A 25,166-nucleotide genomic window follows, 5' to 3' on the forward strand; every position below is an offset into this window, starting at 1 on the left:
TATAGGAAGGATGTTATTGCACTGGAAGGGATGCAGAGGAGATTCACCAGGATGTTGCCTGGGATGAAACATTTAAGTTATGAAGAGAGGTTGAATAGACTTGGGTTGTTTTCATTGGCATAGAGAAGACTGAGGGTTGACCTGATCGAGGTGTACAAGATTATGAGGGGCATGGACAGGATGGATGGGGAGCAGCTGTTCCCTTTAGTTAAAGGGTCAGTCACAAGGGGGCATAAGTTCAAGGTGAGGGGCAGGAGGTTTAGGGGGTATGTGAGGAAAATCTTTTTTACCCAGAGAGTGGTGACGGTCTGGAATGCGCTGCCTGGGAGGGTGGTGGAGGCGGGTTGCCTCACCTCCTTTAAAAAGTACCTGGATGAGCATTTGGCACATCATAACATTCAAGGCTATGGGCCAAGTGCTGGTAAATGGGATCAGGTAGGTAGGTCAGGCATTTCTCATGTGTTGGTGCAGACTTGATGGGCCAAAGGGCGTGTTCTGCACTGTGTGATTCTGTGAATATTAAGGAAGGCTATTAAAGTGAGCTGTCTTAAACTCAACTTGATTTGTTTCTGGAGGTATGGAGGTCAATTTTACAAATGTGTGCTCCCAGCAGGAGGATTGTCCACTGACTGAGCATACCACAGAAGTAAGGAAAATGCCATGCATGATTTTCTGTACATAAATGGATAGAAAATCATGGCCAGTACATGTGTGATATCACAAGTATTTTGCAATATCTGCGTATTTTCTTGAGCTAAATGGCCTCAGTCACTCCCATAACAATCTAAACAATCTCAACAATTGTTCTCGACAATCTAAAGTGCACCTTTATGATCTAGAATCTGGTTTAATTGAAAGTGTGATCCAAAGGTTGTAGCATAGAAAGAAAGAAAGAATTTACATTTATATAGTGCTTTCCACCTCAGGATGCTTCAATGAAATATTTCACTCAAAACCCATTCTCTTACAACAGAATTAAAATTGGGCCTTATTACTGTACAGCCACTACTATAAAGTAGGAAACGTGACAGCCAATTTTTACACATTAAGCTCCCACAAACAGAAATAAAATAATGACTAAATAATTTGTTTTAGTGATGTTGGTTAAAGGATAAATATTGGCCTGGATACTGGGGAGAACAGTTCTGCTCTTCTTAGCTTTGTGCAATGGGGCCCTTTATATCTACCTGGGAGGCCAGATGGGATCAGTTTAATGTTTCATCAGAAAAATGGCACCTCGAACAGTACAGCTCTCTCTTAGTATTGTGTTGACACATCAGCCTAGATTGTGTGTTCGAGTCTCTCTGTAGTGGGGCTTGAACCCACAGCCTTCTGATACAAAAGCGAAAATACCACGTGCTGAGCTTTGTTTGACACATAGCATGCTTATTGTATATACAGATATTGTATACATGTGATGCAACATTTGTTCTCCAAACTTTAAGGAGGGTGGATTGAAACGCCAGTAAGTTAAGGCATGATTTCCAATCAATAAATTGGTTTATTTTACATCAATTACTGAGTACAATTTTTCAGTGAGAACTGATTTACTACCATCCCTTGTATCATTGAAATAAATAAAAAGCAACTCTGCCTATCTTCTAGCTGAAACAAGTTAACTTATCTCAAACGAACTAGTCAAATCTTCCTCTGGTACAGGTTGCCCAATTATTCTCCTTCCGTGAGTTTTTGGCTTTCTGACTGACAGGGAGAGGGAGAAAGAGAGAGAGAGAGCGATCTCATCTAGCTCTGTGTGTGGGCAAAAAAACCTTTTCTCATTTAATTTGTTCACATTGGGTCTTTCGCCCAAATTGACTGAAAACAAACTATTTTGATTGCCAAAAATGTTTCTTTAATGGTATGACTATTTGTTGTTAGACTCTTGACATACCTCCCATTGTTTAGAATCTACCGTAAGGTATGAAAGTAAACAGTCTGGTGGTTGTTCTATCTGGTGACCTACCCAGGAATCACCAGGGTGAGCGTGTACATTGAATATACTCAACAATTTCAATGTCTTCTAATTAATATTATAAACTGCAGTGGCAATCATCTAGATTTCATATTAGCTGGCATCAAATATTAAGTCAACAAAGATACTGAATTTTAATATACAAGAAATATAAAAGAGAAGGACTCTGCTTATGTGATGCAAATAAAACACTAAATGCTGCAGTCACATTGTTGCTCTTGAAACCATCTCATGTCAGTTTAATGACTGTACATTTTCACCAACAGGTCCTCCCGTTTCCCAATAGAGCTTTGTAAAACATGTGAATTTGAAGAGATTGCAAACATATAAAGATTCTTAATATACAGTACAGTAAATGTGGCTTGTATTTATCCTTTGTTTAGAATGTGCTGGACTTAAATATTTTGGTCAGAATTGAAATGGAATTTGCATAATTTAATTCCATATTATGTGAATCATTTCTTTTTAAGCATCTTAACTATGAGAGCATTGAGAGATTATCGTGCAACATTATCTGGGTAACATACATGCAAAACCGAATTTAATGTCAATCCTCTGAAACAAAGCAGGAATTTTGCAGAATTATTATGTAACAAGCTTCAAAGCAATATATTTGGAACAGCCATCTTCACTTATTAAGATGAGAAATTATAACTGCTTTGGGTGTGGTGGGGGGGGAGGTGACGCAAGGTGGTGGGGTGGTGATTCAAGCTGGATTATAACACAAAAACAACTTTTAAATGAATGGTCGAGGAGGAAAATTTAAAGCCTGTGCTCAAATACTTCGGATAACTCATTTGGCTCAAAGGATTATGAGACTTTTCAAATGAGCAATTCGAATATGTGAGGTTGTGGTGTTTGCAGCTGCTAGTTCAGAAATAAAGATCTTTACTGTTTGCTTTTGATTGTGGAGGAATAAGAGAGGCAGAGGGGAATGTAAATCAAAGGATTGGAGAGGTGCCACAATCCATGTGGGTGCTCAACAGTACAACAATGTCCTTCTGCCCAGCTTGCAGTGCAATGGTCAAAGCAGTGCTCCCATCCTGCAGGTAAAGTGAGAAAAAGAGAGGCAGACAATGAAACACTGGACACATGACAACTATTCATCAACAATTTTTTGTCAAAACGCACATAACCTGCCAATGTTATGTTCAAAAACCATTCTCAGGAATGCTGCAACACAAGAATGGGATGCAGTCTGCACCGTCCACTGTGTGTGTGTGTGAAGTACATCGCTTCAAATCATGCAGCTGTGGCTAATTATCAAATGGCGGTGAGGTTTATTCCCAAAAGAAAGGAAAGAAAAATGAAGCTATAAGAGCAGTAGTTCTATCAGGTTGCTCCATTTTAATTGTATTTTTTCCATTTGATTCATGTAATTTGACATCTCCCTCCTTCCAATAGCATTCCTTTGTCTCCCTGAACAGCTTAAATAAAAAGGGCTTAATTTCAGTCTGCTCACAAAGCACGTGACATAGCAAGACTACCAAAGGTCACAGTGAGGGAGGTAGATGGTAAATGGTTCCCCTGAACCCTGGAGCTACATTATAAGTACAGTACTATTGTATGCCACTGACAAGCACCACAGAAATAACAGAGGTGCTTGAAATAATCCCTATAATTACTTTAGACATATTCAGTAGCAATCACAATATTCCTTTGAAATAATTGTTCAGTAGCAATTAACACGTTACCTAGAAATACAATATATTATTTGCATCAAATTGATGTTCATGAACAATAGAGACAAGAAAAAACTTCAACATCATTCCCAATCACCAACCAATCAATTTAATATATTCAAAATTCACCAGCAAATGTATTCAGATGGATTGTTCCAAGAAATGAAAATAACATTTAAATATACATTTTTGGTGATTTTCTTTGGGCTTAAAAAGCCAAAGGAGCAATTTATTTGTTTTGGATACTCAGTATTATTATCAAATATTCCCAAAACACTATATTGAAGCAGATTAAAGCTCTTCCTACTTTGATTCAACGCTCAGTCCAAACCTCAGAAGAGCACAGCTTCACTGACGCCACTGCAAAGTTTTCTAAATCCCCACACCTGATGCTTCCATGCTCATTCTGAAATGACCAAGTTGTGTCACATTGTAAGCAGTTCTGTCCTGTGAGTTTGGGCCATGTTAAACCACATTAGCCAGGGACCTTGATCCCATTTGTGCCAATTCCAGTCTCAGGTGGAAATGGATGAATGAAATCCTCTGCAGCATCACATTTCTCAGATTAAATAACCATAGAAATTTAAACATAGAACCACAAATATTTAGGTATATAGGAGTATAAACATGCCCATAGCAGTGGCAGGTTCTTGATGTTTCTCATTAGTTAACGGGAGGAACATTTTTTAAAAACCTAGATGGAGGGCAGGCCAAGGTGCAGGCACTAATGTTTCAATGGATAAAACTAGATCAATTAATGAACCTAAAAGCTAAAGCCAATTTGGTTTATCATATTATTGTAGTCAATATTCAATTAATTGATCAGGTCTGCAGAACAGCGAACATACGAATTAGGAGCAGGAGTAGGTCACTCAGCCCTTCGAGCCTGCTCTGCCATTTAATAAGATCATGGCTGATCTGAATGTAACCTCAACCCCACATTCCTTCCTACCCCCAATAACCTTTCACTCCTTGATAATTAAGAATCTATCTCTGCCTAAAAAATATTCAAAGTCTCTGCTCAGGAACAGAGTTCCAAAGACTCATAACCCTCAGAGCAAAAAAATTCTCCTCATCGCTGCCTTTAATGAGCGCCCCCTTATTTTTAAACAGTGACCCCTAGTTCTAGATTCTAGAGGAAACATCCTCTCCACATCCACCCTGTCAAGACCCCTCAGGATCTTATGTGTTTCAATCAAATCGCCTCTTACTCTTCTAAACTCCAGCAGATACAAGCCCAGTCTGTCCAACCTTTCCCCATAAGACAACTCACCCATTCCAGATATTAGTCTAGTAAACCTCTGAACTTCTTCCAACGCATTTACATCCTCCCTTAAATAAGGTGACCAATACTGTACACAGAACTCCAGATGTGGTCTCACTAGTGCCCAGTACAACTGAAGCATAACCTCCTTACATTTGTATTCAATTCCCCTCTCAATAAATGATAACATTAACATTCCATTAATATGTAACATTAGAGAGGAAAGTTAAGTGCACAAAGTACTAGATTGCACTAGAGAAAGAAATGGAAGAAATAAAAAAGAAAAGAAATAGGATTAAGAAATAAGAAACATCAGGTGGGATCAGAGTAAGAAGGAATAGAATAACATCTAAATTGGGTCAATTGTGCTTATATGTGAATGCACGGAATATGGTAAATAAGGTTGGTGAGCAACAGAAGCAGGTAACCGCAGAGGAATATGATGTTTTGGTGATAACAGAGACCCGGCCCGAGAAAGGGCAGGACTGGGTATGAAATTATCCTGGATACAAAATGTTCAGCAAAGATAAAGAAGGAAAGAATGGAGGGGAGGTGGCTGTATTGATTAATGAGGATATTAAAATGCAGGAAAGAGATGTCCTGGAGGGTCAAGTACACAATCTATTTGGGTAGAGCTAAGAAACAATAGAGATATCATTACACTACTGGGTGTATTCTATACACCAACAAATAGTGGGAAAGATGTAGAGGAACAAATTTGCAACAAAATGACCAGGATGTGCAAACAATTGTAGAGTAGTTATAATGGGGGAGTTTAATTATCCTAAGATAAACTAGGATAGTAACAGTGTAAAGGGCAGAGAGGGAGAAAAGTTTCATTAGAGCGTTCAGGAAAATTTTCTTGTTCAGTAAGTTTATGGCCTGACAAGAAAGGAGACATTGCGGAATCTGGTTCTAAAGAATGAGGTGGTTCAAATGGATCAAATGTGGATCATTTAGGCAACAGTGATCATAGAATCATAAGATTTAGATTAGCTATGGAAAAGGACAAGAATTCACGTCTGCAGCCACAGAGACATCAACTGTTCCTGTAACTATAGAATCCCTGATTACTAATGCTTTCCCAATCTTTCTCCCACCAACCTATAGCACCATGGACTTTTAAAAAGGGGTGTAGTGCAGAGTGTCCTTGGGGGTATATGTGCACAAATTGTTGAGGGTGGCAGGGCAGGTTGAGAAAGTGATTAATACGTTATATGGTATCCTGGGCTTTATAAATGGGAGTAGAGTACAAAAGCAAGGAACTTATAAAACACTGCTTCAGCCTCAGCTGGAGTATTGTATCCAATTCTGGATACTGCACTTGAGGAAGGATGTGAAGTCACTAGAGAGGGTGATCCAGAAAAGATTTATGAGAATGGTTCGAGGGATAAGGGACCAGTTAAATGGCTATATTGGAGAACTTTGGTCAGCTCTCCATAGAGAAAAGAAGATTGGGAGGATATTTGATAGAGTTATTCAAAATTATGAGAGGCCTGGATAGAGTAGGTCGGGAGTAGATAGGTCTACCAGGGGACACTGATTTAAGGTGATTGACAAAGGAAGCAATGGCAGCACATGAATAAACTTATTTACACAGCAAGTGGTTCTGATCTGGAATGCACTGAGATGGTGGTGGAGGCAGATTCAATCAAGGCATTAAAGAGGAAAGAGGAAGAGAAAAAATTTGGGGGGCTAAGGGGAAAACGTAGGGGGATTGGACTAAGTGTGTTGCTTTTGCAGAGAGTTGGCATGGACAAGAAGGGACAAATTCTATGATTCTAAAAGAAGACAAGAATTGTGATTGGCTGATGACAAGGTTAGTGTTGTAATAGGCTGAAGACTATGGGGAAGGTATAGCTAAGAGATGGGAGACAAATATTCCACAAGGTTGAGGTCCTGAGAATAAATGATAGAGTGAAAGACAGCTCAGTGTAGCTGGAAGGAGGAGAAATAATATGTTGAATTGTGTATTGAGAGCTTCAGAGGGACAAGAGCATAAATAACTAATTGTTTCAATAAAAGAGCAAAGGCTGACAAAAAAAAGTTTGGAGGCTAGAGGTGAGCAAAGATTCAACAATAAAATTCCAAACCTTTTCCTGTATCCTGTATGAGGTTGCCAATAGAAGTCATCCTTTAGGATCATTATTCATGATGGGCTCTCTAAAGATGAAGGGTTACTGATGCATGGAAAAGGAAATCCAGTTTCTTGGTGTCACTTTAGCAAATGATGAAGTTTGAACAGTAGATATTAAGACTAACATGATTAATACATAAAGAAGAACCAGGTGGAGCCAAAGATAATTAAAAGTAGCTGTTGCATTTTATTATCCCTGAAAGAAATGAAGATGCAGATTCAGTAAATTAACCGTTGAATTGAGGGGTGAAAATTGTGTACACGGAGGATGTGCAACCTGAGGTAAACTGATGAATGAATAGGGGAAACAATCAGCAACAGAGTTGATAGAGGATGAGCAATAAATGAAAATCTGAAGAAGAAGGAAGAGAATGGAACAAAGAACGGACCTAAATCTATATGACACTGTACTCACTTTATCAGTTAGTGCTGTGTTACAGCCAGGCTGAGCCAACAGGAGCTTAACGATCTCCACATGCCCATGCTCACTTGCACACATGAGTGCAGTGGATCCATCGTCATCTTGGATATTCATATTAGCCCCACATGACAGGAGAGCTTTTACCATATTGATCCTCCCATGACTGACAGCCAGCATTAATGCTGTCTGACCGGCCTGTAAAAATTAATCAAACAGTTATCTTTGATAGTTACAACTTTTAAATTGATATTTCGGTCATACATTTAAATTATTATGTTATACTCCTTAAGACCCGACCACCAAGGTCCTGTTGAAGATATTATAAACCTAATCCTGGGTCATGAAGAATGCCATGCAGCATGTTTCACCTCGGACTTGGAGGAATTTTTACCCTATTACGTTCTGAAAACTATTTGTCTCACCTTTATGTATTGACTGGTTCTGATCATCTGAGGGGGTCGGGAAGGAATTTTACAGAGTATTTTTTCCCTTATTGGCCCTGGATCTTCCTCAATTTTGTTTTGTTTCTCTCAGGAGATTATGTGACTGTGATGGTATTGAGTTGGCTGGTGCTAGTGTGTGGCTCTGATGCTCCAGCCATCATGAGTATGAAGCAGGTTTGATGCAGCAGTTGGTCTTTTCCTGCCAGTCATTTTTGGATGCTTGGATCATTGTCGACTCAAGGTGAGGAGCCAAATAGCAGAACCGGAAACGATTTTCTTCTTGCCAGCAGTTCTTAGTCTTTCACTTGCTGGAAGCCTTTGTTAGCTCGGCTCATCACCTTCCTCAGGGCTCGGGAAAACCCAACCTGTGCCCTTTCACAGCTAGCAAACTGTACACCTGACCCATGTGTGACTTCGCACGCCATTGCTGTCTTTTTTTACTAAGGTCAGGTTTGCAGTACAGTTTGCAAACTCTGCAGGAATGCATGACTGTGGGTGCAGAGGTGGGCTGGTTACTCCAACACAGCATCCCAATTGTTTTTAAAGGCCCCCTAAACCTCATTTCTCATCTCCCTTACCTCCACCCACACCCCATGGGAGCCCACGCCCCCTCTGATCACCCATGCCACCCTATGCCCCCAAGTATCCTGGTCTCTCAGGTCACCTATGCCACTTCTATGCGCATGTATCCTCCATGCTTCCTCAGATCATCTAATTCACTCCATGCCACTTCTATGTCCCCCATGTATCCTCCATAGCCACTCAGCAAGTATGCAGTATGTTCAGTCTTCAGATTCCATACAATATCAATGCAAAATAGTTCACATTCTTTGGGGAACAAATTCCTCCAACCATCTAATAAAAACCTCCATATCATTGATAGAGAGAAAAATACATTCTGCCATGTGAAATTACCTTGTAATACTTATAACCTGTTGCTTGTGTCAACAAATCAGAAATCACTTCAAAGGGACATTCAGTTATTGCAATTTATTGAAACTGTATGCTCAGCTGAATGGAATAAATATTGTGCTGCAACCCATTAGCATTTGAAAAATTAGTCAAGTATTGATAATGGCCACAGCTACAGACAAACAACAGATTGCTCTCTTGGCAGGAAAGAGCAAAAAGCATTCATTTCAATTTCAAAGCAGAGTGCTTGTCAATCAATGTAAGGTAGCAGGTAGTTAGATTTGTTTCAAATGTCAAACCAGAGGCAGTATTTTCCTCCTGTCGGTGTGGGGGTGGGGGGGGTGGGGTTGTGTGAAAGCAGGCACGAGCGGGCGAGTTCCCAATCATTGCCTCCGGTTGGGGGCACGCCACTATTTTACGTGGGCAAGCTAATTAAGGCCCGCCCAGCGTAACATCCACCTGGAAGTGCTGTGTGCTCCCTGTGCGGGTGGGGGTGGGGGCCGGGAGGGGATTCCTTGAGCCAGGAGTGCGCTCTTTCACACTCTGAGGCAACGTGCTGCCTCAGGGAAATCAGTGTTACGTTTAAAAACCTAATTAAAGACCGGAAAAAAATTTAAGGACATGCCCCCTCGTGTGAAACTGTCACATGAGATGGGGCATGTGCATTACTTTCATTCAAAAATTTTTATGAAACTTTAACTCTTACATGAAACCTCATCCCGCCCATGAATGAGGTTTCATGCATTACCCAAAGGCTGCCTGACCTCCTTGCCTGCCCGCCAACCTTAAGGATGGACGGGCAGGCTCATTAAGTTCATTAGTTCATTTTTTAATGGCCAGAATAGGCCGAACTGAAAACCCATATGACGCGGGGTGATGTCAGGACGCACGCCTGATGTCACCCAGCGTCATTTTACGCATCGGTGAGCAGGCCCTGCCCCTGCTCGCTGACCGGAAAATGTTGCCCCTAGGTCTTTTATATCTGCCAGAGCCATTTAAATCACAGTTGAAGAGATGACAGCACAAGCTGACAGGTCATTTTGTAACATCTTCACTGCATTATGGCACTTTCTCCTTTGAAAAAGTACTGAATGCATGTGAACAACTACACAAGGTTGATCACTGTAAGGGTCAACTTACCTTAAAAGGACAGGTCCCTATGATGAATCACTGCATTAAAATATATTTACATTACAATACAGCACCTGGGAGTGGCATTTGAAGATGTGCAGACACTTTGCACTTACCTTTCAGAATGTTCCCGACTCCTCAGCAGGCTTTCCATTGTCTTTTTGAAAGCTCAAGCTTGGGATGATTTTAATGGGCTTCCAAAACCCTCTACCACCGGATGAAAATGGCACATGCAGGAAATCTGATTTTCACCCCCCCCCATTTAAAATTGGGAACCAGACCTCAACGGCGGGGGGGTGAGTGTGCATTTTGTACACTCGGGGGAGGACTTTCCCCACATTGGGCGTGCCGAGCGGGAATGGGCACAGGCGGGCGTGGACCCGATCACCGTCCGCGATTGGGTCCGCGCCGCCATTTTACCCGGGTGGGCCAATTAAGGGCCGCGCAGCATATTTCTCGGCTCCCGAGGATGGCGGGAGTGGGCAGGTAGCGGCGGGAATGCACAGACTGCCGGGTCCAATGGTGACCCAGCGGCCTGTTTAAATAAAGGCCTGGCAGCCTTTGCAAGGCTGATCACAATGGCGGGGAAAAGACCACAGCAGAAGGCTACTGTGCATCACGCAAGTCCAGAGGGTAGGGCAGCGGGGCAGGCCAGACCAGAGGGTAGGGCAGCGGGCAGGCCAGGCCAGAGGGTAGGGCAGCGGGGCAGGCCAGGCCAGAGGGTAGGGCAGCGGGGCAGGCCAGACCAGAGGGTAGGGCAGCGGGGCAGGCCAGACCAGAGGGTAGGGCAGCGGGGCAGGCCAGGCCAGAGGGTAGGGCAGCAGGGCAGGTCAGACCAGAGGGTAGGGCAGCGGGGCAGGCCAGACCAGAGGGTAGGCCAGTGGGGTAGGCCAGACCAGAGGGTAGGCCAGCGGCGCAGTGTGCACCTTGTTTCTCCGATGAGTGGCTAGCTGACCTCCTGGAGGAGGTGGCAGCACGGTGGGAGGTCCTGATCCCAAGGGATGGGAGGTGGAGGCCTCCCCACCTGACCAAACATGCGTGGGAGGAGTTGGCTGAGTGTCAGCTCCCATGATGTGGTGTGGCGCACATGGGTCCAGTGCCGCAAAAGATTCAATGATCTCCTGCGCTTGGGAAGGGTGAGTACCATGTTGGCTGAGGTCACTTAATGTAGCCATCACCCTTTCCCCCCAGTAACCCCCCCGACACCCCCGCAGCACTGAGTACAGTAATGGCATTGAATCCTTCATGGGCATGTATCCCTCACTGAGTGTGCCAGCAGATATTGCCCATGCCGAGCTCACCCTGGGAGGGTTGAGCTAGGGTAGGTTCTGCACCCACAGCATGTGTGACACTGACACCCAGAGTATAGAATGGGGCTGAAACTCAAGGATCTGCACCTAGGCAGAGTGCTGGAGCTGGGAAGCATGTCGAAGTCGGGGTGCTAACATGCTGGGAGGGGAGCTTCCAGGTGGCGGGGCACCAATCCATCTGCTGGCCTTGGTGTTCCTTTGCTTGTACCTCCTTGCTTTGCAAAGTTAGACCGTGTGGTGCCAAATGTGATGGAGAGCAGCATGTGGGCAATGGGGGTGTCAGCCTTGCCTTCTATGCGTGAGTGTGCGGCAGCTGCGGGGTGACAAAGCACTGCAGCCATGCAGTGTCCCACTCTGTTTGGGGTGGCAGGGATGTGATGGGAATTCAGGTGCAGGTGGACTAATCAATGCTCTTTTCTCCTTTTCAGGAGAAGACTGTACACAATACCGCCGAGCGGATGTGGACTGGCAGAGCCCAGGCCCAGTTGGCCATCGTGACTTGATTTGAGCAGGAGGTCATGGATCTGGAGAGGCACCATGTGCCTAGGTTCACCGGTGGCAATGATGCTGGGGTGCCACGGGGAGGTGTGTTTGGCAAGCACTCAGGTCACCACGTGTGTCACAAACGTCATGGCACTGCTGAATGCTCAGTGATTGAAGTTTGCAACATGGGTTGACCATTAATTATGGAAGGATGAACGCATACTGATCCGGGGGACTGGGATGCACTTTGACACTGCTCCCACTTTAACTAATCAAATGTCCTTGTTCTTTCTTTCAGCATCACCGGAGCAGGGCTGGGAGGAGGAGGCAGAGGGGCCACCTCTCACCCCTGAGGGCCCAGAGGAAATCCACTCACCAGCGTCAGACCATCTCAGCCAAGCAGGCACCAGCACAGATACTAGCTCCTCAATGGGAATTAGATCTTCGGCTAGTGTCCTGGGGCTCAGCAGTAAGAGCACTTCACATTTGCTTGAGGTGTGGGCGGAGACAGAGAGAGCCCAGGGCGCCGGCAGTCGGAGGACTGCAGGGGACCTGGCACATGCTCAGTCAGTGGCTGATGATGTGCCTCTGGTTTTGTCCGTGAGGCAGCAAGTGCTGGAAGTGCAGCATGGTGTGCGGGAGCATCTGGTGGAGATACATGAGGCTATGTGTGGCATGCTGCCCGTGCTTGAGGAGTCCACATGGAGCATTGCCAATGCATTGAGCCTCATGGCCAAGTGCCATGCTTCCTCCATGGAGAGAGAGGCGACTCTCATAGAGAGGCTCCTCCAGGAGAACAATCAGGTCCTCCTTAGATTTCACTTGGACCTGCAAGCCCTCACAGTGGCATTGACCTCAGCTGGTCATTGCCCGACTGGGAGATGGTTTGGGCACCAAGTATCCTAGCTTGGTGCCCAACCATCCACAGTGAGCAGGTAGGTCCGAAGCGACCTCATGTTTGCACAGCAGCTGCCTGTCATCTCTGCGGGGTCCTCTCAGGGCACTCTGGATGAGGGCAGTAGCTCCTCCGCGACTCTGCCAGTGATTGTGGGATCCCACGAGGCTGCGGTGACTGGCGAGAAACCAGCTGTGGAACTGGCTGCTCCCTCCCAGGCGGGGCCAGCACAGGCCCAACAGGTCAGAGGACTTCTGCCAAGGTCATCGAGGCCAACAGGACAGCAGAGTGAGCAGGGTGTCTCAGATGCCAGTGCCAGCGAGGGGACAGTACCTAGACATAGCACCCGAAAGCGTAAATTTAAGGCACCATAGGCACACCATGGTTTCTCACTGGTGCTTTTATGTTGACCCACAATAGTTTATTGAAGAACTCAGCAGGTCTGGCAGCATCGGCGGAGAAGAAAAGAGTTGACGTTTCGAGTCCTCATGACCCTTCGACCATGACCCTTGGTCGAAGGGTCATGAGGACTCGAAACGTCAACTCTTTTCCTCTCCGCCGATGCTGCCAGACCTGCTGAGTTTTTCCAGGTAATTCTGTTTTTGTTTTTGTTTTGGATTTCCAGCGTCCGCAGTTTTTTTGTTTTTATCTCATAGTTTATTGAAGACTTGTTGCGATGTCCAACACCTTTTTCTTTGGTTTATGAAGTTATATTTGTTCTCTCAATAAATTTTGATATGTTGCCATACCTTAGAGTGATTCCTTCTGCAAATGGACGGGAACCCATGATGTTATGAGTGAGTTGTTTGACATTGAGCTTTATTGACAAGGGCCTTAGCTAATGTTCCTATCCAGGCAGATTTAGCACTCATGTATCGAGTGTGGAGCCTGCAGCCCTGGCTTGTGTTGGAGGTCCATCTGTGGTGGGCTAGCTGAAGATTCTTTGGATTAAAGCTTCCCGTGTGTCCCTGCCTCCCTGGCATATGCCCAGGTCAGTGTCTACCCCCTCAGTGTTCTCCTGTGCCTGCTCACCCTTGGACTCACTGCTGGACTCATCGTGTGCATCCGGAACAACTGCGTCTACATCTTCCTCATCCGCAGTGTCCCCCCTTTCCAGCGCCAGATTGTGAAGAGTGCAGCGTACAACCATTATCAGCGACACACAATCTGGAGAGTACTGGAGTGCGCCCCCTGAGTGGTCCAGGCATCGGAAGTGCATCTTGAGAAGACCAATGGTTCTCTCCACCACAGCCCTTGTGGAGGTGTGGCTCCTACTGTGCCGCTGCTCAGATTCTGTTCTTGGATAGCGGAGAGGCGTCATGAGCCACCTTCTGAGGGGAAAGCCCTTGTCTCCCAGCAGCCATCCATCCAGCCGAGCCAGAGCACTGAACAGCCTCGGCACCTGGGAGTGTCTGAGGACGTAGGTGTCATGGGAGCTGCCTGGGTACCTTGCACAGACTTGTAGAATCAGCATCCTGTGATCACACACTATCTGCATGTTCATGGAGTGGAAGCCCTTCCTGTTGGTGAAGGCACCGGGCTCACCTGCTGGTGCCTTGATGGCCACATGTGTACCGTCTATAGCACCCTGGATGCAGGGGAAGCCAGCAATGGCCGCGAAGCCTCTGGCTCGCTCTGTCTGGCTGGCCTCATCCCAGCGTAGTGGATAAAGGTCAATGTGACCTGCTTGGCATAAGTGTGGACAGCTGATTGGGTGACTCCACAGAGATCACCCACCAACCCCTGGAAAGAGCTGGAGGCATAGAAGTTGATGACAGCTGTGACCTTTAGCACCACTGACATGGGGTGTCCACCCACACAATTTGCGGAGATCTCAGGGCCTATCATCTGACAAATGCAGGTGACTCTCCCTTGAGAGACGGAGCCTCCTTCGGCACTGCATCTCAGTCATATTGAGGTAGCTGCTTCGCCGCCTGTAAACCCTGGCAGCAGGATAGTGGCGTCTTCCGCAGCCTCTTCCGCCTTGGACTTCTTGTTGGCCCTGCACCCTTTGTGCCTGCGCCCTCCTCCCAAAGGTGATTCCCTTGGAGGCTGACTGTGGACTCCTGGCCTCCTCCTCCTTCTGGCCCTCCCTTTCTCCTCAGGGGAGTGGCCTCCAGTGGAGAGCACAACTTCCATTCCCAGGCTAAGGGAAGGCTTCCTGAAAGCTGCAGGCCCCGAAATTGGTCTTTAACGTAGAGTCCAGACAAAGGCTTTTTACTCCTGTCCAAGCAGCTGGTATGAGTTTTGAAGTCTTCCTGCTCACACAGGCAAGTGTCAGTAGCTTTCAAACTTAAATACCTGACAGATGACATTCGTGACCCCACTCACCCCTCTTATCCCGCCTGTGGATGAGGTTTATACAAATGTCTCCTACCCACCTGCCCGTTGTGCCTGTGAGACGTCCTGAAGATCGCATGGGCCCTGAAAAATTGCTGCCTCAAGGGCCTTAACTGGATGATTAATTAATGACGGGCACATATTGGAGAACATCACACGCCTGTCCACCCAAATATCGCGATGGCGCGTGGTGATGTTGGGACGCTTGTCCCCGTACGCCAACAGGAAAATTCTGGCCCCGGTATTCCCGACTTGGAAAAAGGCCAGGGGAAAATAGCACGGACTCGGAATGCCAAGGAAAATTGGATTTCCTCCTAAAAAAAAAAACCAAGTGTCGCAATTTGCACACCAAAATGTGCCTCTGCATCCAGGCGGAAATTCGGCCCCTGATCTTCGCTTCCAAACTTTAGAGTTTGGCAATAATGAAGTGCCTCCAGGATGTGAGGTAAAAGGAGCACAACTGCAAACAACGGAATCTCAGTGGCCTCAGTCTGTAGTCAGACTCTCCATGTGAATTCTGGCCATGTATGTCACAAACTATTCATTTAAATAACTTTTATTCTCTGCATCAATCTGATTAACTGCCTTCAAGGCCAGTGCGACTGTGCATTAGACACTGGTAGTTATATTTTTGCAGCTGTTAGAAATTACCTCAGTGCAAGAAGTCAGCCGCCCAATGTTTCTGGTGAGCCTTTCTGCACTGTTACACAGTATTTCACGCGTGGTGCGCCAGTGATTCATAAAGTGGTAGGAGTATTTCACTATTCAGCTCAATTGACCTTTTGATACGTCCCAATGTCTGATTTGCTTTACTCACTGCCACCACACATTATGATAGATTCAATATATTATGCAAACTAAAATTAGCATTCAGAAGTATTTCTTCTGACCTTGAAAGAAAGCACCAGAATATAGCCGGAACTGGTGATGTGAATGATGTATACAGATCAGTGCATCACAATCAATACCTGAGTGGCTTGGATGTTGACATTTCCCAAATGAAGAAGCTGCATGACTACTGCCAACTCTTCATCGGATTCAGCGCAGGCTAATGAAGCTAACATGGTAGCAGTGTATCCAGCCTTGTTCTGATGGTCCACATTGCACATACCTGATCAGCAATAATAAGCCTTGTGATAAGAATAAGACATTCAACAAGCAAGCAAAGCAAATTCCTCACTCAATGCTTCTATCACCATCTGTATAGAACACAAAGGAGTGGATTTACGTAGACTCTGTGTCTTGATTCCCCAGTAGCTGGGTGAGAAGGGAAATGCATTGTAACAAAAAGAGCAGAAAGCTGTCTCGTTCCTTTCTTACCTTTACTGAGCTAACTGCAGCAGTAACAATTAGTTTTAATGTTTTGCGTCTCGGGAATGGTGGAAAACAAATCAGTCAGCCTGCTGCTAATCACAAGCCAGTGAATCTTGCAGGTAAATGTTCACCGTATGGTTTCCGATCAAGCTCCCAGCTGTGAGAAACAGTCTGCTAATGTTCTGGTCTCTGTATAAACAATGACCACTCAGATCAGGGTGTCCAGTTTGTGGAACTATACCCCAGTATGCATCAACATCTTTGAGAAAGCAGGAGTCATTTGGAAATGGAGAAAAGGCTCCTTGACATTTTGCTTAACTTGTTCCTCTGTTAACAACAATGATGTCTGAGGACTGCTCAACTTGGACTTCCCCACAGAAATGGAGATGTAGTGACCCAAAAATGGTTTAACTGCCCTGTTGACACCAGTGCTCCATTTGCGCTCATCTTCAAAGAAGCCTTCTACAAACTGTGGTCCAATGACATACATTGGGCTCAAATGACAACTTTTTTGGGAAAGGGGGCAGTGTGCTTATACTCTCTGTCCATTCTACCAGGTGGTACAACAGAGGAGACACCAAAAAGGTTAACTATAAAGTTATTTTCGTGGAACCAGGAGTGTTCCTCTAAGCTTCACAAGAATAATGTGGGCTTCTACCACCCCACACTCCCTGATCCACCGCCACCAACAATGATGACTTGGTGCCCATAGATTGACAGAAATAGGGTAATGAAACCTAGACCTCAAACTGTCCTGGTCTCCCACCAACAGAATGCAGTGACCAGCTGGCAAACTGGTACATTCTGCTGGTTGGCCTTCAGGTAGTTAAAATCTGACCCCACTACCACCATGCCCCTGACATCTATCAGAAAAAAACAATCTGTTCCATTGACCATACAAATAAACTGAACACAGAACCTCACAAGTTAAGCTGCAGCTTGTTCCTACATTGCTGTAGCCAAGGTTGCACCTAATTGTGCAATGGACTTGAATGTTAAACAACCTTTAATTCAAATCTCACAATATTTGACATTAGATAGCAGTACAAAGATCAACTTCTTCCTTATATTGTAACTGGAAAATGCTCAGCTCCCTGCATAACTGAGAGGAAAAAGAAGATGGAGAACTGATACGTTGGGTGTCCACCTCCACTACATTGCTCTGGGATTTCTCAGGCTTCTCTGCCCAATTGCCGCAGTAACCAGGAGGCTGGGTGCCAGAGGATGCAGGTACAGTTGGGGCAGGAAAATTGTGCAGTGCAATGCACCCCCACACCCCCCACCCCCAATCATTACAGACACAGCACTTTTCAGGTAAGCTGCATGTATCAGATGTCAAGTAGGGGTCCAAAGAAAAAATTAGGTTTCACACTCAGCAGCAGGTTTGTACAAGACTTTAGTCATAGTTCTGTTTTCAAATTTATCTTCTCTTTTCCCAAAATCTCTGATTCTTACTGAGATGCAGTTCCACGAGCTCTGGTAGCTCATTGGTGCTATGTTCAAGGACCTAAGCATAGCATTTGCAGGCTAATCCACTGTGGGGACATCACAGCCGGTCATAACTTACTTCTAATTGGCATCCAAATATAGATACTTTCCAGCAGTGGTTATTGAATAAGGATCAACTGTGGGGGCATTGATGGATTTCCGATCCCTCAACCAAGGGGCATTGAGATCATAACAACAGAGGGACAGGAGTAGGCCATTCAGTCTGTTCTGTCATTTAATTAAATCGTGATCTGTATCTTAACTCAAATTATCTACTTTTGTTCTATAACCCTTTAAACCTTACCTAACTAAAATCTACCCAAATTGCTCAGTTTATATTCACCCATTAATACACACAACATTTATATTACCCTGTAAATAGAACGTGTCTGAACTACAGCACCTCAAAAAGAAAATCTTTGGATACCTGTGTCCAGTAAGAGCCTCACAATGTGGAAGTTGGAATGGGAGACACTGTAATGGAGAGCGGTGTTCTGATTTTCATCTGTTAAGTTTACAATAAAGTGAAGTAGTTCCGATGACATTTCTTGGAGTTCTAGGAGAAAGTCCTGAACTGTCTCAGGAGCTGCAGATTTTTGGCTGGAAATCCTGAACCATTCCCACTGAACAGTGTTTAAATTCTGCCTCTGCAGAAACAAAACAGTGGTTGAAACATTGAAGTTACAACAAAAAATTTTGCTTTCTTTATTATAACACATTGGGAACTTTCCTCCAACCCTATTCATTTTCTTCCCCCAAACTTCTTCCCTTCTTAAAAAAGGGACTGACGAATGTGACTCCATCCAGAAGTTCACATAGCCTTTTTACTTCGGTGATACACTCTGGCTTCTGAGTTAGAACATTGTAGGTTCAAGACCCACTGCAGAGACTTGAATACATAATATAGGTTGATATTTCAATGCAGTACTGAGGGAGTACTGCACTGCCAGAGGTCCCATCTTTCAACTTGACGTTATACCAAGGTCCTATCTGTAAGTCCAGTTGATGCAAGAAATCTCATGGCAGTAATAGAAGAGGGGCAAGGGAATTCCTCCCTTGGCCAACACTTATTCCGAAAGCAAAACAATTGAACTGACTATTTATCACATTGTTGTTTGGTGGGACCACATTTTGTGCAAATTAGATACCAAGTTTGCCGACATTACAAATGACTACACTTTAAAAATATCATTGGCTTGGGAGGTGCCAGGTAAATGCAAGTTCTTTCCATCCGTGTTTAAGATGTGGGAAATGCTGGCAGGGTCACATTTATTGCTGATGCCTGGTTTTCCTGTTGAGGTAGGGGTGCAATAGACACCACAGAGAACATTCAAGTCTGAATTTCCCCAGTGCCATGGAGATGATTTTTAGAGGTGGGGGGGTGAAACAGGGGTGGGGGTTGGTGGGAGTGGGTGGGAAAGTAGGGGGAAATGACATTGGGATGGCACCCGTTGCTTTCCCACCTCAGTGGGAACCTTCCAGGGGATACCAATCAATCAAGATAATTAAGACTCGACATTGAGGGCGTTTTCCAATGGTTACGATAGTTTCCTGCTGTTGAAGTCCCCCAGCTCCTTGGAGGTGGAATCCTGGTGGCAGACCAGGGGGGCTAACTGAGCTGGAGGCTGCATGCACTAATGAAGGAGCTGCTAGGATGAAAGGCTGAAGCTGCGACCAAATTTGATCCTGTGGAGGGGCTCCCGTCCACACCAATGGTACTCCCAGGATGAGCCTCTTCACTCTCAAGTTTGCAGAAAGGGTCCAAGAGTGCCTCCATTTTGCTGCACCCTTGTAATTGGCTTTCTGCCTCAGCAGCACCCACATCTACCAGAGGGGCTACAAGTTTCCCTGTGCTGTGGGCCCTCTGATTGGGCTTCTCTCCTTGGGAGCCCTCCCACACCCTAATAGGATGGCAAACATGGAGGTAGGTGTCTCCCAGGAGGTTGCTGCAGCGATGGCCTAGTTGTTAGGCCAGTACCATAGTCATTACACAACCAAACTTTCAGCTGTTCAGCATAAAAATTAAAGAATGCAGTAGCTGGGGACATTTTTGCTCAGCCCAATCCTGCTCCCACTCAAAGTATACACCTTCCGTTTGGGATCACTGAGTAACAATAAGAAATTTTGAATGTCTCTTTCTCCCATCGCCCCCTTCCTAGCTGAGAGATATCGAGTAGATTTGCAACATTTCTGTCCAAGGTCAACTATAACTACTTAAAGCGGTCTCAGTGTCACCTGTTCCCTGCATTCGGATCTTGTGAGGCAACACCAAGATAAACTTGCAAGATCCGCTAAACCCGGCTGCTCAGGGGACCTGCTTCTAACAAGGTGAACAGAATTAATTAATCTGACAAGTTCACATGGGAGTTGTCACATGAGATGCACACATCAGGAACAGGTGACATTCAACGGCTAAACAGGTTACGCCTTTATTCATTAGAGTTTAGAAGAATGAGGGGTGATCTTATTGAAACACACATGATTCTGAGGGGGCTTGACAGGGTAGATGTTGAGCAGATGTTTCCACTAGTGAGGGAATCTTGAACTAGGGAACACATTTATAGAATAAGGGGACACTCATTTAGAACTGAATTGCGAAGGAACTTCTTCTCTCAGAGGGTAGTGAATTTCTGGAATTCTCTACCCCAGAGAGTTGTGGAGGCTCGATCACTGAAAGTATTTAAAGAGGAGGTAGATAGAGTTTTGAAATATCGGGTAGTTGAGGGCTATGAGGAGCTGGCACAAAAGAAGAGTTGAGGCCTGGGGCAGATCATCCATGATCTAATTGAATAGGGGGTGTGTGTGTGGGGTGGTGGGGGTGGAGGTGGTGGGCGGGGTGGGGGGGGGGGGTGCGGGGATGTGTGTGGTGGGGGGGCAGGCTTGAGGAACAGAATGGTCTACTCTCTACTCCTGCTCCTATTTCTTATATTCTTATGTTTGTATAAGATCCTTTGAGGGCCAATATAAAGGCAGCAGAACTTAGTGACCAGGGATTGAACCCTCTAGCTTCTTCATCTGTATGGTTCAGTACCACAACTGGTTATGACCCTTCGACCCATGGGCAGTCTGGCTGAAAAACCTACTGATAATGAAGTTCAGTAGTCAACAAAAAGTATTATGCTTCAAACTCTGTATGTAAAACATTGGTTCTATCTTTGAAAGTTGAAACAGGGAAAACTACCATACCAAATCTTTGTCATTTGTGGCCCCCAACTCATTGAGGTGATCCTTCAAGCTATGACAAACAGAGAAGAGGCTCAACTTCGATTCATGCCTGCAAGAGAAAAAAAAATCTAAATTATACTAATTACACATGAATAGGTTCAGGATATGGAAGCATTGATTTTGTGTGCTGGTCATAAATTGGATGAGTGTGGGGTTTTCACATGAGAAAATTCCTGGTGCAGAATCGAGCTATTTAAAAGGTCTGCCTCAGTGATGTGGGACTTTGTCTCAGTTAAAATAAAAACAGAAGGGCCCTCCAGCCCTCATCTCTCACAACCCCTCAGCCCACACACACTCCCAACGCCCCATCCATGTAACCTCATGCCTCCCATCCACTTCCATTGCCCCTTCATGCCAGTTATACCAAGGTATTCCCCCAAACAACCCCTAGGACCCCTCAAGGTCTGCTCTCACTCACCTATTGCCCCTCATGCTCTCATGCCAAGGTATGGCACTTCCCTGCCCATTCAGCCACTAGACATTGAATAGAACCAATGAACCCATATAGTGACAGTCAGATGAGTAAAGAAAGCTGAAAAATTAATTGAGAACTTGCCACTTAAAAAGACACCTCCTTAATAGAAGTGTTGATCATCCAGACCCTTTAAAGTATCAACAGCAAAAACTGCAAGCACTTGAAACCTCTTCGTCTGGTGTAAATAAACATTGTGAAATTGACAGCACAGGTCAAATATCCAGAGCAGCTAATCAAGCAATATTTTCCCTGTGGCTAGGGTCTCATTATGTAACCTTGGCATGGGGTGTATGAGAAGGACCTTTTGAACTTACCTTTCAAAAGGTTCCCTCATGCAGACAATGGTTCACGCATCTCGGATGTGCTATGAACCGTGACTTTTTGAAAAGCTGGGCCCGACTCCATGAAAACTCTGGAGGGCTAGGACAGGCCTATCCCTGCAATGGAGCCAGCCAGAGTCAAGAGTGCAGTGTGTGGGCTTGCGAGCCAAACCAGCCCACACCTTTAAAAGGCACTCCTAAAAATTGGAAACCCTGGGAGTGGGGTCAGGAATCCTAGAATTGGAACCCAACCACTATTTTTAAAGGGCTCCCAAGTCATCTCGAATTGGTGAAATCTAGGTCCTGAGTGTCAATCCTGTTACACAATAGATAACATGCAGGTTGGCGTGTGTTACACACACTGAAGAATGCATCATTCTTCTTGTAAAACATTCTGTCATGTTGTAACATATAATCACACTCAGCAGAGGAGCAGAGGAGGCGATCCTTTCACCTGGTCACATACTTAAATTTACAAGAAAACAGCCATTATAGACCCCAGTCCTGTAATTACGAGGTGCTGAAACACTCATTGGGCAGGACTTTAGTCCCATGAGTGGGCGCGTGTCTGACCCGATTGGGTGTAAAATACAATGACATCGGGTGAGTGTCCCGGCGTCATTGCGCACTTGCGCAATATTTCAGTCAGCAGGTACACGCGAGCGCCTGCTGCCAATTAAGAGGCCTATTAAGACCATTAATCAATTAATTAAAAGTAATTTTTCACTGCCCATCCAACCTTATGGCTGGCGGGCGGCCTTTGGATTTTTTAGGAAACCTCATCAACGGGCGGGATGAGGTCTCCAGCATTTTTATTATGTCTTTGTTCATGTGGATGAGTTCTATGTTGGGACACGTTTTTCTCATTTTCAGATTCTTTACTTTTGATTTTAATATTCTTCAGCTCCCTGAGGCATCTCCCTGCCTTCAGGGAGCTTTCAGTGTGAGCTCCTCCGCACATGCACAGGCTTTTGCTCTCACGCTCCTCCTTCTTCATGAGGGAACCTTTTGAAAGGTAAGTTCAAAAGGTCTTCCTCATACACCCCATGCCAAGGCTACACAATGAGACCTCAGCCCCACAGAAAATATTGCTTGATTGACAGCTCTGGATATTTGATCTGTGCTGTCAGTTTCACAATGTTTATTTACGCAGGATAAAGAGGTTTCAAGTACTTGCAGTTTCTGCTATTGATACTTTAAAGGGTCTGGACAACACTTTTATAAATAAGGTGTCCTTTTAAGTGGAAAGTTCTCAATTAATTTTTCAGCTTTCTTTGCTTTCTTCACGTTAACCGGCCATCCAGAATCATAGAATCAAAGAATTTTAACAGCACAGAAGGAGGCCATTTGACCCATCGTGTCTGCACTGGCTCTCCAAATGAGCATTATGACCTAGTGCCCTGCCTTTTCCCTGTACCACTGAACATCACTTCTATTAAAATAGTCATCTAGTGCCCCCTTGAATGCTTCAATTGAACCTGCCTCCACCACACATCCAGGCAGTGCATTCAAGACCAAGACTATTCATTGTGTGACAAAGTTTTTTCTCACATTACATTTGCTTCTTTTGCAAATTACTTTAAATCTGTGCCCTCTTGTTCTTGATCCTTTTATGAGTGGGAACAGCTTCTCCCTATCTACTCTGTCTAGCCCCCTCATGATTTTGAACATCTATATCAAATCTCCTCTTAGTCTTTATCTCTCCAAGGAGAACAGTCCCAATGTCTCCAATCTATCGTCATAACTGAAGTTTCTCATCCCTGGAACCATTCTTGTAAACCTCTTCTGCACTCTCTCCAATGTGTTCACACCCTTCCTATAAAGTGGCGCCCTGAACTATACACAATATTCCAGCTGAGGTCTAATAAGAGTCTTATATAAATTCAGCATAACCTCATTGCTCTTGTACTCTATGCCCCTATTAATAAAGCCCAGGGTACTATATGCTTTATTAACTCCACTAACTACTGTCCTGCCGCTTTCAATGATCTATGCACATGTACACTCAGGTCTTTCTGCTCCTGCATTTGCTTCAAAATTTCACTCCTTATTTTATATTGGCTGTCCATGTTCTTCCTACCAAAATGCATCACCTCACACTTATCCACATTGAACTTCAGCTGCCACCTATCTACCCACTCCACCAACTTGTCTATGTCCTTCTGAAGTTCTACACTGTCCTCCTTGTAGTTTACAACACTCCCAAGCTTCATATCATCCGCAAACTTTGAAATTGTCCCCTACGCACCAAGATTGAGGTCGTTAATATATATCAGGAAAAGCAAGGGTCTCAATACCAACCCCTCGGGAACTCCGCTACAAACCTTCCTCCAGCCCAAAAAATATCCATTGACCATTGCTCTCTGCTTCCTATTTTTCAGCCAATTTTGTATCGCTGTTGCTATTGTCCCTTTTATTCCATGAGCAATAACTTTTCTCGCAAGTCTGTTGTGTGGCACTGCATCAAATGCCTTTTCAAAGTCTATGTACACCACATCAACAGCATTACCCTCATCGACATTTCTGTTACCTCTTCAAAAAACTCCAGCAAGTTAATAAAACACAATTTCCCTTTTAGAAATCCATGCTGGCTCTTCCTTATCAACCCATATTTTTCCATATGGCACTAATTCTATCCCGAATAATTGTTTCCAGCCAGCGTGAAATTGCGGTCGGGGGCTGATCGCATGCGGTGGACCATTTCCTGGCCTCCCAGGCCTGCCCACTGCACCTGCCCGATGACCCAAAAATCCTGGCCATTGAGTTATAAAGACATTATGGCATAAAGACAGACAAGACCAGAAGGATGCAAAGTGGCTGCAGAGGCGATAGGTAGGTTGAGGGAGTTGGAGAGAACATTGCAGATGAAATGCAATGTGGAATTATCCACTTTGGTAGGGAAAATAAAAAAAGCAGAATTTGTTTGGAATGGTGAAAGGCTGGGAAATGTTTGCATTTACAGGAACCTGGTCATCCTCGTACGTGAATCACAGAAAGTTGACATGCAGGTACAGCAACCAATTGGGAAGGCAAAAAAAGGTATGTTAACTTTTGTTATGAAAGAATAAGACTAAAGAAGTCTTACTACAGTTGCACAAGGCATTGGCAAAGGTCACACCTGGAGTACTGTGTTCAGTTTTGGTGCCCTAAACTAAGGAAGGACACATTTTCACTTGACAGAGTGCAATAAAGATTCACTAAACTAGTTCCTGAGCTGAGGAGAGATTGAGAGATTATTTAGAAGAGTAAGAGATGATCTAATTGAAACACATAAAATGCATTGAAACACATAAAGGGACTTGACAGGGTGGGAGTGGAGAAAATGTTTTCCCTGGGTGGGGAATCTAGAAAATG

The 25,166-nt window shown here is 44.8% G+C and overlaps 1 protein-coding gene across 1 annotated transcript in view; it reads right to left on the minus strand.

Moving 5' to 3' along the window:
• Positions 1–1,481: 1,481 nt before the first annotated feature.
• The window catches only part of LOC121288809 (KN motif and ankyrin repeat domain-containing protein 4-like), a 52,146-nt gene continuing 28,461 nt past the window's right edge, over positions 1,482–25,166 (minus strand). Inside the window, exons 6-10 of the mRNA XM_041207550.1 lie at positions 20,979–21,066; positions 18,220–18,439; positions 15,959–16,101; positions 7,471–7,671; positions 1,482–3,015 (exon numbers count right to left, since the gene is read on the minus strand). Of these exons, the coding sequence (XP_041063484.1) occupies positions 2,914–3,015; positions 7,471–7,671; positions 15,959–16,101; positions 18,220–18,439; positions 20,979–21,066 (754 nt within the window). The 3' untranslated portion in view covers positions 1,482–2,913. The remainder of the gene's footprint in view (positions 3,016–7,470; positions 7,672–15,958; positions 16,102–18,219; positions 18,440–20,978; positions 21,067–25,166) is intronic.

The sequence above is a fragment of the Carcharodon carcharias genome, chromosome 16, assembly GCF_017639515.1.
Source record: "Carcharodon carcharias isolate sCarCar2 chromosome 16, sCarCar2.pri, whole genome shotgun sequence".
Classification (NCBI taxonomy): domain Eukaryota; kingdom Metazoa; phylum Chordata; class Chondrichthyes; order Lamniformes; family Lamnidae; genus Carcharodon; species Carcharodon carcharias.